Source organism: Pelodiscus sinensis, chromosome 10 (genome assembly GCF_049634645.1).
Source record: "Pelodiscus sinensis isolate JC-2024 chromosome 10, ASM4963464v1, whole genome shotgun sequence".
NCBI lineage: Eukaryota > Metazoa > Chordata > Testudines > Trionychidae > Pelodiscus > Pelodiscus sinensis.
In genome coordinates this window covers 24,456,101-24,470,409 of record NC_134720.1, presented here as the reverse complement: position 1 = coordinate 24,470,409, position 14,309 = coordinate 24,456,101, and the positions used below count along the sequence as shown (strand labels likewise).

The 14,309-nt window shown below is 41.4% G+C and overlaps 1 protein-coding gene across 6 annotated transcripts in view; it reads left to right on the top strand.

The window, feature by feature from the left end:
- ZIC4 (Zic family zinc finger 4) overlaps positions 1–12,052 on the top strand; it is a 121,760-nt gene extending 109,708 nt beyond the window's left edge. For 3 of the 6 annotated variants that reach the window (XM_075937680.1, XM_075937682.1, XM_075937681.1), the window contains 2 exons: positions 2,415–3,026; positions 7,154–7,621. In XM_075937680.1, the coding sequence (XP_075793795.1) occupies positions 2,415–3,026; positions 7,154–7,593 (1,052 nt within the window). In that variant the 3' untranslated portion in view covers positions 7,594–7,621. Of the gene's footprint in view, positions 1–1,531; positions 3,027–7,153; positions 7,622–9,475 lie in introns of those variants that run through there. The other 3 variants (XM_075937679.1, XM_075937678.1, XM_006116286.4) reach the window with 3 other exon arrangements.
- The last annotated feature ends 2,257 nt before the right edge of the window (positions 12,053–14,309 follow it).

Below are 14,309 nucleotides of genomic sequence, written 5' to 3'. Positions count from 1 at the left end.
GCCAATGTATTTTCTTTTTCCTAAGGAGTATAAAAACAGGAGCGCACTTTATGTGTATCCAATGACTTTTCTTAAAATCGGGCTGTGATGATTAGCTTATACAATTATATAAGATTACAGAGAGGGAGAGAGGAGAGAAAGAGAGATTATTTCTTTTTTCTGAGTTAAAGACTCGGTTTCATCTCAAGGTAGTGATATTACTTCCGCAGCCATTAACAAAATAACTGTTAAAATCTGAATGTGTGGCGTGGGATTCATCCAAGAATCCCTTGAAAGATTTGGCATAAGGCTATAATACTCCTGGAACTAGCCAAAATGTGTATTTTTAGGAAGTAAGACGGTTGTGTCGCTCAACTACTATTTCTGAAGTAGAAAGACCAGTTATCTGTGCTGTCAACAAGTGTCAGAAATCTAAAGAGTTGCACAGTTCTGCTTCCCATGATGTGTTCTGTATGCAGAACTCGTCTCCGCTCATTGTCCTCCTTTCTGTGAGAGAAAAGGCCCTTGAAATGCTCGTACATGGGAAAGATTTGTGTGTGCTATAAATAAACAGGAGTCAAAGTGATGGGAAAAGCATCCTACGAAGCAACGGAGCTTGAATCTGAGCATTTTCGGATCAATGAAAACTGGCTCCCACAAAGGATGCTACTCAAGGGAGAAAGAGAAGCAGCCACATGCTTCCCTTCTTCCTTCAGGAGATGGCTACTAGCGGGATCTGACGAACCGAAACAGGAGTGCAGCCCCACTCTTGAGTCTAAACTTCAGACAGTGACCTGGCGTGGGGGAGATAGGGGGAGGGGAGATGGTGCAGGCTCAGGACTGTCTCCCTTCCTGCCCTCCCCCCGCGCTTTCTGTGGCTGGATCACGGAAGTTAGGGGAAGCCCCATCCCCAGTGGTGGCGGCGAAGAGTTGCGGGCTGCGCTTTAAGTCACCCGGCGGCTTAGCAAAACCACGGGCGCTTTCGCGGCCAATCAGGTCGCGGGTGCCGAAGGCGGCCGCCGTTCGCCGTGACTCGCCAGCTGCCGGCTCCGGAGGGGCAGCGCGGGGGGCTGGGTCCGGGCCAGCCGAGGACGCAGACTGGCTGGAAGCGCGCAGTGGCGTCCGGCGCTGGCGATCCGCGCTGGCGGCCTCCCCGGGGCGCAGGGCAGAGCGCGGGGAGGAGGAACCAACCAGCGGGCACCCGACGCCCGATCGGTGGCGCTGCTGGCGCTGCGTCCTCTTGCACCGGCTGCTCCCGGGGCGAGCGCGCTCTGCGCCAGCCAGGGCGCTGGGCTAAGCCGGGGGACCCCTCGCCAGCCGGCCTGGCCTGCGCTCAGTTACAGGCCGCTACCAAACACAACGCGGGGAGGTAGCGCCGGGCATTGCTCGCTAGCGCGCACATGGGGAAGGAGCGGGAGGGAGGCTTTTAGCCGGGAAGGGGGCGCCCCGGGGTTGGCGCCTGCGTGGTCCCCTTCCACCCCCGCCCCCCCGCTCAACACACAAACACCCTGATAAACCTTTTCAGCCTGCGCCGGTCATCGGTGACGTCAGCGAGCAGGCTGCGGCCAATGAGAGCGCGCGGCGATTGTTTCGCTCTCTGGGCTGCAGCCGTGTCCCTGAATTTCTATTCAGCTGCCTCCCAGCGTCCCGCTGCTGCCTCTCAAGCGTATGGGATTCCACGTAGGCATTAAAGGGGAGGGGAGGAGGGGGGGGGGGAGAGAGCAGGAAAACAAGAAAAAACAAAAACAAAAACCAAACCAGCCCCCCGCCAAAAGAAAAAAAAAAACTTTGGAAAAAAAAAAAAGTTTCGCCTCTCTCTGTCTGTCTCTCTCCTCCCCGCTGTCAGGTGACTTTTTAGAATTAGAAGCTAATGAGCGTGGATGCTTTGGGGAGCCCAGTGATGGACCCTGCTGCACTCTCCAAACGGAACACGGCGCTGAGATTAGTAGACTTGGCAGGGGCTCCTCACCACCATCATCATCTCCACCCCCCTCAGAGCATGACAGGCTTCCCGGGCTTCGCCGGGCATCCCCACTCAGTGGCTCCCACGCACCCTGGGGAGTACGCCGCGGAATGCCGCCTAGGGCCGAGTCCATTCCGGCCTGAACACATGGGGCACCACCACCATCATCATCATCATCCTCATCACCCTGCGGCCCTTAAACTCAGCCCTGCCCCTCATCCTCACCACCAGTACCACCACCATCATCATCATCATATGGCAGGCCAAGCTGAGGTGGTCTCGAGTCACACAGGGACGTTTGGCCCGGCGCAGTCAACAGCACTCCCTTACCCAGTGTCTCGCACAGTCCAGGCTATTTCAGCAGGTAGGGACTTCTTAATACGCAGAGATCTGACAGCTCCAGTCATGCCAGGGCTAACTGAGCAACACACTGCTCCAAGTTCTCACCACGGAATGTTTGTCTCAACAACAGGTAGCTACCCCGGACACCATGGTCACCACCACTCAGAAGCTGGGAATCATTCGCTATTCTCTGGACTCCATGAACAGCTTCCCCATGCAACTCCAGGTGGCCATCTAAACGGACAGATAAGACTGGGGTTACCTGGAGAAATGTACGCCAGGTCTGAACATTTCACTCAAGTACCAGCCTCCAGGACCGATCCTTTTGCTGCTTCTTCGCTTCATAGCTACGGTGGCATGAATCTGAACGTGAATCTGGCTCCACACCACGGCCCTGGTGCCTTCTTTCGTTACATGAGGCAGCCCATCAAACAGGAACTCATCTGTAAATGGATTGAGTTGGACCAGACTCCCAAAAAATTATGCTCGAAAACTTTCACTACAATGCACGAGCTGGTGACTCATGTCACCGTGGAGCACGTTGGAGGACCCGAGCAGTCCAATCACATATGTTACTGGGAAGAGTGTCCAAGAGAGGGGAAACCTTTCAAGGCCAAATACAAACTTGTAAATCACATCAGAGTCCACACAGGTGAAAAACCCTTCCCCTGCCCTTTTCCTGGCTGTGGGAAAGTGTTTGCTAGATCAGAAAATCTCAAAATACACAAAAGAACTCACACAGGTCAGTATGGAAAGCTATCCTTAATTTCTTTATTTTGTTCAGCTTGCTCTTTAATAAGTGTTTCGTTATGGAGATTGAATGCACACCAAATATTAATGTTTATTACATTATTAGATTTGTTTGCTTTTTCTCCATTTGCAAAAAATAACTCTCAGAACTTATGTTTAGAAACTTCTAAAACTTATATAGACCGATATGTTTGTCTATCGGTATCTTTATAAATACTGAGAGATATGGATATTTCATATCCACACAGATTGGAATTTGTATGGCAGTTTAAAGTACTTGGGGAACATGAAATCATTGTGCAAGATCACAAATTAAAAGCGAACAATAGAAATTACAGCTTTGTCTAGTCAGTTTTGACTGATATCGCTGAGATGCTCTTTCCCCTACCGTTGTGAGAATAATACAGCTGCAACCTTTTCGTTCAACAGTTTTGTTTTGGTCAGATGGAGTTTTTAGTGTTTGATCTGAATAACAGTGACATTTTAAATGAACATTACCATCTAACGTCTCTGTGCATTTGCAGATGTGGAGGGCTGTGAGTTCTGACTCTAGGGAGGAAAAATAGTATTGTTTCGGCCTGTATGTTTTGAAATGTCATTCGCAAAACTGTTCAGTGAAACTGGGATACGGGTCAGAACATCCGTTAGTCCTACTTCACAGAAAGGAAAGTAACTCGATGGAAGATTTTGCAAAGCAATGTTTGAACTCTTCCAGCCAGAAAGGAATCTATAATTAATGAAATTGCACGTAGAAAGTTTTCACACTTACAGAAGCAGCCTGTGAAGTTGTATTAATTAGTTTAGCAGTCGGTGTCTGTAGTCTCCAGCGCTTTTTTTCTGAAGAAGATAAGAAATAAGCCCTTTTCGGAAAATTAAATCTGTTCCAGTATAGGGGTTTCCACCTTCCACCCCTTCTGTACAGCCCTATGCACTGCAAGAGAAACTGCATAATCCTTTTGTAAGATCTGTTTATAGCTAAACGATTTTTTCTCCCTCCCGTTCATAAAACTCCCCCTCCCACACGGTCGGTGTTTGCCTTGACCCTGGTGCAGTTGCATTTTTGTGCTATTGCTCAACGAGGTACAAGATGCGTGAGAAACATACTGATTTTGTTACAATGTATTCTAAATATAGCACTACAGTAGCCATAATTAATTACATAGTATTTTTCCACAACTCAATTTAAATATTTATTCCAACGTTTTATTAGTCTAGTAACCTTTCGCTAATTTATTTTTAAGTAAAAAAGACCTCCACGTAATATAAACGATACTTAGGCCATCTTGTTAGTTCAGAACAGGTAGAACCATTAAACTGGATAGCTCATCCCTTAATGACAGTGTTTTTCTTAAGTAAACAAACTTTTACTGCTCTTTAACGGCCTCACTGTTTGAAGTCTGTGAAGCAGAAAATGGTTAAATTCTTAGGAAAACTGACCTACATCAGAGAAGCAGGTTCAGGATTTAAGAGAGCTCGTAAGTTTGGGTTTATTAATTATAATTTTGTACGTGTATACTTTTCCCTTTCCCTAATTGCTACATTTGGAAAAATCCTGCAGGGCCTTTATGGTTCAGTCGTTTCTATTAAACACCCAGAAGTTGTCAAAAACAAAATGTTTCTGAAACCGTAATAGAACTTTGTACAAATTATTCATGAAGACAGTTCTGAATTCAACAGGAAAATAATTGCCTGCTCAAATATTAATGATTGAATTTTCATGGGTCTGGGAAGCTGGGAAAATGAGTGGATTTCCTGCGATTTGGGGATTTTCACGATTAAAATATATTTAGTATTTAATTTACAATAACAGGGAACAGGTAGAAATAAAAGAAATTAACTTCCTTTTCCTTTAAAATGGCCAGAAACTATAGTGAAATGTGTGAGGTTGGAAACTGTTTCCATGCATTTTGACTTTTAACTTATTGAGCTAATATGCACAGTTTTATGCTGCAACCTTCCCCGTGAGGAACTTGTAAACACCTTAATCCACTTTCAGAGTTGGGGAATTATGTCAAAAACTCCAAACTGAATTTCACAGATCAGTTTTGCACAGCTACAAGTGTGGTTTTAAAATGGCGGTTTAAACCCCTCGCTTCTCTATAGTCTTTATAACTTTTTAACTGTAGGCTTCCGAATGCAGGACGTTTAAAATGGTCTTTTCCTAGAGTATACATATTTACACATTGAAAAACCTTCTCTTTAGAAAGGACCCACTTAAAAATATTCGCATTGCTCCTAGTTACTGAGGCATTCAAAGAATGCAAACCAGACAGATGAGAAAACGTTGCCCTTTTCAATCTGAGTTGATACCTGATTGCACGAGAGGACTTTTTAATTACTATATCAGAGAGGTTAAGCGAAGTTAAACATTTTTCAGCACTTGAGAAATGAGGATCAGAAGCAGCCCGGTTTTACCTGAATGTAACTCACTTTGCACAATCACGATGTTTATGAGGATTCTTTCCCTGGGGTCTCTTAACTTACTGCTTGCTTGTACTACACTAATATCCTTGATTTGTTGTCGCAGATCAAGATGCTGAAGGTCAAACGGATTCCTTAGGTGAAACTGTAGTTCAACTATACACATACACTTACAGCGAGAAAATACTTTGCTGCAGGGCCTGAGTAGCATCATTTCGTCAGAGATCTTGGTTTTGGCTTTTTTTTTTTAGAACTTGTATAACTATGCCATATACCTGCTAGTTTTCTATTCAAAGGTTAGTGCCATACTATGTGAGAGCTCGTGCTTGAGTACTGGTTTTAAAGTTCCTGAAAGAGACTGGCTTTAAAAATGGGGCTTCCCCCGCCCACTCTTATAAAGTGCAGTTGGCAGAGCATTAAATATTTAACATATTGATATTTGAAGCATGAAAGCGTGTTCTGTGTAAAAAAGGAAATATAATAAGCGTTTCACCATTCATAAATTCGTCATTAAAACGCGCAAAAATTGATCAAGTACGCCATGATGGTGTGCAAAGGGGCTTTGTTTGCACATCCAATCCAAATAAGTTCAGAGTTATATTTTTGGGCTTCTTTTGCAAACTAAATAATGTAATGTTATTTAAAAACAATATCCCCATCCCTCGGATAATAGGAAGCTCGTACTCCTTTGAATACACGTTTCGCAGTTGTGTATTATTAGGTAGAACAATCCATTGAGAACTAATATAATTTAATACTGAAAGTCTCTTTGGGGCATTTCCTTGAAAGTACGCCTCATATATCATGCACTCTGCCTAAGAATGGGAAGCCGTAGGGTTAACCTCTCACAGTACTCAACCCGCACGATTGTATTCTCCTATACACTTGTATGTTTCTGATATTTTCATCACATGTAATCCTCATGTAAATTTCCTCCATTACTGGATATGTTAATACGGCGAAGGAGTTTGACCCTAACAACAGCAACTGGCACCGGCCTACTCATTTTCGCATCGAAGCTACGTCACATTGGCTTTCACAGTCAACATGCTTTTAAGATGGCTCGGTTCTTTAAACATGGCAAGATAACATGCGGTAAAAAAAATCAATCTATATTTATAAACGCTAGCTATGACCGTACTCAATATAAAATATACTGTATAACATAGGATTTAGCAAGGCCATGAGCAAAAATTCCATCTCTGGGAGTGTGGGAGATGAATTCAATGTAACACTAAATTGTGGCAGACAGAACACACATTGAGCGCGCAACTATACTTGGGCACTACCGTATCCGATTTCTTTGTGGTTTGCACAAATCGCACTTCAACAAACAATTTAGACTAAGGGAGAAAAGACAACTGAATTGGCGTTTCGGTGAAAATGGGGTTTGTATGTGTGAGTGCGAAAAAGAATAGAAACTTAAAAGAATGAATGGAAGGTTCCAGTATAAAAATATTTGCAGCTATGCTACATTCTATTTGAATATATTGCTCCGATCGTTTTTTGAAGCACACCTCTTTATTTGTATGTACAATGAAATGCGAGATTAGTGTAGAGAGGCTATTTGGAAGGTTTAAATCACAGGGGCATGCTGAGGGATTTCATGTTCTAAAACCCTAAGGAACCCCTTTTCTCCTCCCCCAACACCATCACCCATTTTACTAATGTATGTACTCGTTAATTGCATTCTTTCAGGAGAAAAACCATTCAAATGTGAATTCGAAGGCTGTGACAGACGATTTGCCAACAGCAGTGACAGGAAGAAGCACTCTCACGTGCACACCAGCGACAAACCTTACAACTGCAAAGTGAGAGGCTGCGACAAGTCCTACACCCACCCCAGTTCCTTGAGGAAACACATGAAAGTGCACTGCAAATCCCCTCCTCCGAGTTCAGGCTACGAGTCCTCCACACCTTCCCTGGTGTCTCCCTCCTCGGACTCCGGCCGGGACCCTCCTGCTTCCTGTTCCCACGCAGAGCCAGTAGCATCGTCTCAAACTGCAGCTAACCTGAGCGAATGGTACGTGTGTCAAAGCTCGGGGGCCAGTGGCATGCCGTCTCCTCCCAGTAACTCTCCGTCACCTTTCCCGGGAGAGGCTTCTCCCACGAACTGTGAGCCCAGGCCCAATGATTAGAAATAAATCAATAAACAGATAGCTCCCACGGCCTGCAGTCTGGATGTCATCGAATGCTCTCCTCTTGTTCCTCTGCCACCTCTGCCCTGCAGAAACAGTGCACCAAGACTGCCACAGTAGAGGGAACAGTCTCATTCGAGGGAATCCTAGATAATGTGAGCACCACACTTGGGGAATAAAAAGAGATAGAGGCGCTGCCTTGGCACATGGCCTCTGAAGAGAAGATACACTGTAACATACATTAAACAGGTTTCCGTTTACAAACTGCATTTATGGTACCAAGCACACGGGAAGGCAGCTTCAATTCGTCCTCCTTGCTTTTTGCATCTTTAGACACACTCTGCTGGTCGTCTGGTTCTAATATGTTTACAAACTCATCGATTTTAAATATCTTTTGTATTAACGAACCAAAGTGTTTTAATTCGGATTTTTAGCTGTACAGGTTTTATTGTCGATGGTATCTTGTGATAGAGGTTTTCTGACAGTTTTGTCAGCACACTATTCTCTCTCTCTCTTTCCCTCTTTCCCCTTTTTCTGTGTGTACGTGTGTACACACACACACACACACACACACACACACACACACACACACTATTATTTGTTACCGGATTGTATGAAACTGATCAATTAAATTCTTTGATAAAGTAACCAATTCAGGGGTCATTTCTGTAAAGAATCTCAGTACTTCTTCCTGGTGCAGTATATTCCCCCTCCCAGTTGTCACTAATTATAATAATAATCAAATGGCCCAAGGGTGGCTTAGTGATTAATTGTTCATTTTAGTTTACACTAGTAATGACTTTTAATACATAAACATATTTCCCTCTCGTCCCACCCCTTGAAAGTGTCTTTCCTGTTGAATTTGTGGGGGTTTGTGATTTCTTGGGAGGACTAAAATCCATGTTCTTGGAGGGGGGAGGGGAAACACTGTTCTGGGTGACGTCACTGTGCTGAATCCGTAGGAACTGGGACTGTCCGAAAAGACTTGTGAGTTGTCAATTTCTCTGAATGAATCATGTAAAATCAGTGCTGGTCTTGTCTACAACGCACATTTGTCTTGTAATAAAAATAATAAATTTTGTAAAAACAAAGCACAATGGTTTTAGAATGTTCATCGTATCTTAGAACCTAAAACTATAATCTCCCCGAACCTACATGATTCACTCCTAGGGATGAAATGACACTTTTTTGGGGGAAGGGGGGGGAGGGGAGCTCGGAATAACTTGAAACTGGCCATAAGTACAATTCTAATTAATTAATTATTGAGTTTAAAATCAGCACATAGCATAGACAAATAAACAATATGATTTGCTGAAAGTGGTTTCTATGTCTTGCTAAACGCAGAGTGGCTGATCTCATCATCTTTAATATAAATTTTGCGCTAAATCCCCTACGGTCAGGTAAGGGGTTAGTGTTACATGGGCCCGCGGGGAGAAAAAGATCTGGACAGTTGTGAAAGAGATCAGGAGCCTCATCATTATCCTTCTGGTGCGTCTTTATTTTCTTCCAAAGCCACTAACTGCTGCGAATTTGAACCTACACAACTTTGTTCGGATGCTACTTGTTAATTTAGCGAGCATTGCAAGCAATGGAAGCATGATACATGAATATGTATACAGATATACCTAATGAATTAGCTAGGCAAATTAAAAAATAAACTATTGTAGTTATCAACAATATAAACTATAGGACGATTGTTCCCAACTGACTATTCAACCCATGAAACTTATACCGTGGAAATTAAAAGGTACGGAAGCCATCTGCGAGGGGAGAGGGTGTTTCCATCTCGTCTTGAGATCTGTTTATTTCTTTATTTCTTTATTTACATAAGTGTTTAGATGTGAAGGCTAATCACCTTTAATTTTTCATTTGCTTGTTACAGATGTCTACCCCGTTGCTCTCAAGGTAATCTAGACAGACGCAGCTGAAAGCCTGAATCTTATGCCTTAGACATCAAAGAAAGCTCGCACAAAGAAGTATTTCTTCGCAAGGGTGAATCTTCATGGTAAGTTAGGATTTCTATGGCAATAGGCAAGTCATACTTAAATAGTGAAAGGCAAAGTCTGGAACCCGTCCAGACCTTTCATTAAGGACATAATATTTACGTCTAACAGGCCCTTTTTCTTGTGTATACAAGTATATATTTTTGTTTGACGCGAACTAAATCATTTTCATTTAATTTCCGGTAAACAAAACCCACGCGAATGGGCACTTGTTCCAGATCATAATAAAAATGGATACGAATGTCAGGAAGAAAAGGGCCGCTTAAACCAGCGCGTCAGCTCACTTTTGTTTCTGCTTTTTGCCTTGGTCAGAGAATGCGTTTGGGATTTGACGGCGAGTTTCTAAAGGCAAGGAAATGGTTTTTAAGGGGGAAAAGAAAAGGAGAAAGGTCTAATCAAGCTCGGGTTGTTCAAAGGGTCTGATTTTGGGGTTGAAAGTGTGAGTTTTATGGTGCATCAACATGCCACGTTAGGATCGCTATGGTAATGAGGAGAGCAATAGCAAGCGGCCTTCAAAGGAGGCACACTCCATTTGAGACAGTCTATTAAGATACATTTGCACTGACCTTTGGTTTCATGCTAGCTTACTACAGTCACTCTGCTCTTCGTCAGAAATATACTTCCTCCGCCTAGTACACTTTAACAGACTTTTTTAAATTTTGGTTTGCTTGCACCCTAAGGTGAGGTTTGGTAGGGCTTTTTTTACACCGAAGTGATTATTCACTGCAAAATATTACCAGAAGGAGGGATTGCCAATAAAGGACATGGACCTGTTCTGGGCTAGTGAGAATTCTATTGAAAACAGAAGCATTTCTAACCAGCTGACATATTTTTGTCCGTATCCAAACGATCAAACATTTCCATTCAAAAATTTCTGTAGTGAAAAAAATATTATTCCACTCCCACCCCCGCGACAGCGAAATTAGGAAGGGGAATTAAAGGAACACTTGAGTTTTCTTACTCTCAAGCAGTAAGTGTATCTAGGAAGGTGAATAAGAACCGGAATCATCTTAACGTTCCATTAAAACGAACAGGGGGGCAGGCCTGCCTAGAAGCTGTTGTGGGGAAAGTCCCAGCCCAGGGGGACACTGATAGTGGCAGGTTTGGAAAGTGGTAAGCGCCTGAAGGGATGAAGAACTTGACACCCGCATGGCTGAGGCCATGGCCGATGGGTTATGGTCCCGGGAAAGTTAGAAGTCCCGTTCCAGTAATTGTCTTGTTGTTTATTTTATCCAAGTACCCTAGTGAATAGGGGAAAAATAAACACGACGAAAAAAATTCAAACAGTTGAGTCGTCTTTAGTGCCAACCCTTGTGGCTGAATAAAAAGGATGGTCCAATTTCTATTGAGCTGAGAAATCTTTGAAGTGGGAGTTATTATCTGAGAAATTCCTGCTTGTCGTCCTAACAACGCTGATGAAACGTAAAAGGTTCTTTGTCAGCGATTTGTTCTCCTTTCTGTCAAACTCAGCCTGCCCCTTAGCTTTAAACCGTTTCTAAAGAGATAAAATCAAACTTTTACAGACAACTCTAGGGACCGGGAGGGTACAGAAAATGGCAAACTATATAATCATATGTATATGCAGACATAGGTATGTGTATGTGTATCTGTGTATCTCTATCAGTGTATAGATGTATAGATATATAGGTGTATGTATGTCCTGACTGTTCTATAGTTCTCAGTTTTAAATGGTGTCCATCTCTGCATTTTATCTCCTGAACTTTTCTGTCCTATAAATTATCCCCCAACATGCAATTCTTGTGAAAAGGCAGAAATGCAGTGGTTCATTAACACTGGTATGTAACCAGCAAGCGGGGTTTTCCCTCAGTACAATGAATGCAACAGCATACCCTTAAGAGTAAACGTTTTGAAATGTTAACGTTCGGGATGTCTATTAAGCATGTATATACTGCAATGTACCGAAATTGTTACGCATTAGAACCGACGACTTCCATATGTTTTCATGTTTTATTGTCAGTAAGTGTAAAGATAGTCAAACTGCATCTCTTTGTATCTTCATTTTATAAGCATTACAATGTGCGATTTTATAACGACCTTATCAAGGTTTCTTTAGGCGTTTTAATTTGGGATCATTATTTTTTTTTTTGTAAATAGAATCTCTTGAAGTTGTAACTCATCAGTGTACTTTTATGCTAGCTGCTACAGAATGCTGTGAGCCCAATCCTTTAATTCTAACAATTCCCACTGATATCAATGGGAGTTTGCCTGAGTAAAGACTGAGTAAAAGTGCAGTGAAGTGGGTCCTTTTTATTAAAGAATATCCTCTCTTTTTTATGTTTAAGGGAAGATATAATGATCACAAATGTATCGTAAAATGTAACTCGTAAAAACAATTAAAATGTTGGAATATTACATATCTTTCCAGACTCTTCATCATCTATGTTTCCTGTAGGAAAGAACTATTTTTGTTTTATGTGTTGGAAAATATTATTTTAAATATTTTAAGTAATTGGATTATTTTCTATTAAATGTTTATAAAAGTACCAATTCTGTGACTTTTTTTTACAAATATGCACTTAAAACGTTGTTTATATCAGTTATACTGTGCCATTATGAAAGACACTATGTATACATCATTTTTCTAAAATAAATTTGGATTAAATGGTAATTGCATGTATCCTACAAAACTAGTACATAATCTCTCAAAACTAGTACATAATCTCTTTCAGTAACGTATAGTGTCTGTTGGTTTGTAATATAACTTCCTCCTAATTATTTTATATTTATTAGAAAATCATTTGTTTTTATAGAAACTTTTTACTAGACTCTTGAAATAGAGTCTTTACACCTGAAACTTCAAGACTAGCATAATAAATTGTAATTTAAATATTGGCATAGGATCAGAGATAAAGAAATCAAAAGCTTGTGTCATTGAGTTCCTTATAATTAAACTCATATTTTTTCTTTATATCTGCTGATTATCACTACAACTGCACCTAGACTTCTTCAAAATAAATTCTTAATTTTGGATTTCACTAATATGCTTGAAATTAAGGATTCTTTCACAAAAATGCTGTTTCTAACTATTGATGGTGAATACACTCTTATATTTAGAGAAATCGCTGTACAACATGGAGTCATTGCTACACTTGCACTTACTTATAAGCTTCCTTAAGAATATGGGGATCACTTTTTACTGCGTTGAAATTAGTTCATCATTTAAAATGACTTAAAGGTAATTTGTTTTGCTATGCATAACCCATAAACTGAATATAGTGCGTTGAAGAGGTTAGTACCAGTTGAGTATGCTCTGAGCTTTTTTAGGTTGTCATTTAAAACTCTTATTCTACCAGTTATGAATGATATTATCACTCCTCCGAATAGCTGTCTGCATGCTGTTTGAGTAGTACGCATGCGCATTGACTTATCTTTTAAACTTTAAAGAAGTTGCTTAACACAGCGATGACATACAGTTGGCTTATAGTTGGCTTTTTGTAGCAGGAGTGTTGCCAATAAAGAAAAACTTTGAATATGAAGAAAGAAAGAAAGAAAGAAAGAAAGAAAGAAAGAAAGAAAGAAAGAAAGAAAGAAAGAAAGAAAGAAAGAAAGAAAGAAAGAAAGATTATTTTAAAAGATGACAAAATTGGCGCATAAAGAAAAAGGGGGCTAACAGTACATGCTAATTAAAGTATACAATTCTATGGGCTATAATGATTGAGCGAAGACATGTAGTTATTACACTTGACTGTAGTCAACAAGGGATGGAATGTCCCCTTAGACAACATGGTGAGAGACGTGTGGGCATTATTAGTGGTCCTTTTATAGACATTGCCTTTTCTTTCTCAGTGCTGACAAACCATTTTGGAGGGATTCATCCCCTGTTGCTTCCTATCATCGATCCCCATGCAAGCTCCTGCATTGTGCAAGTGCATTAATTAAAGACCATTCATTTAACAAAAGAACGTTTGTATGTTAAGGAAATGAAGATTAGAAATATGAATCAGTAAACTAAATAAACTAAGACCACAGTTACCACACATATATCACTTATATATCTCATGAAGGAACGCGAACGCTGGGTCCTGTGTACAGTTAAATACACTCCGCTTAATCCTGGAGCTGTCCATAAATATTGTTCCGGTGATCTTTTTGTCTCTTTGGAACATCGCACTTAAATGTATTACACTTAAAAAGATGGTTTTCACGTGTGTTTAAAAATGTCAACTTTATTCATCAAATTACTGAGCACTCAGCTCATCCACAGGTAGCCAGTAAACCATTTAAGTGAAGTCTTTCTGCTTGCTTCTTACATATCTGTCGTTTTGAATACTGCTAGACATGACAGATATGTCAGTACTTTTGCCCCCGTTACAGTGCCATCCTTGGACAGTACATGCATTTTGTAAAGCGATTGCATGATTGTCGTCTACATTATATTGAAGTTAAGTAGGTGTCTGAAACAGATCAAATCTATAAACATTCTCCACAAGTTATTCTTTTAACGGGTGTCAGTGCCGCAAATGCCACGTATACCGCATGGCCGGAAGCCCACTTTCAATCGGATCCAATCCCATTATATTTTGCAATCAGAACAAAAAATCAATACGGTTTGTCAAAACGGGTGACGGGCTGCGAAGCTGATCACGACACAACTCTGAACCGTTGCGAGAAGAACATACAAGAAAAATGAAAAGAAATCGATTTTATTATGCCGACGTGAGTCGGGTTCATCCACATGACTTGTGAAGAGGC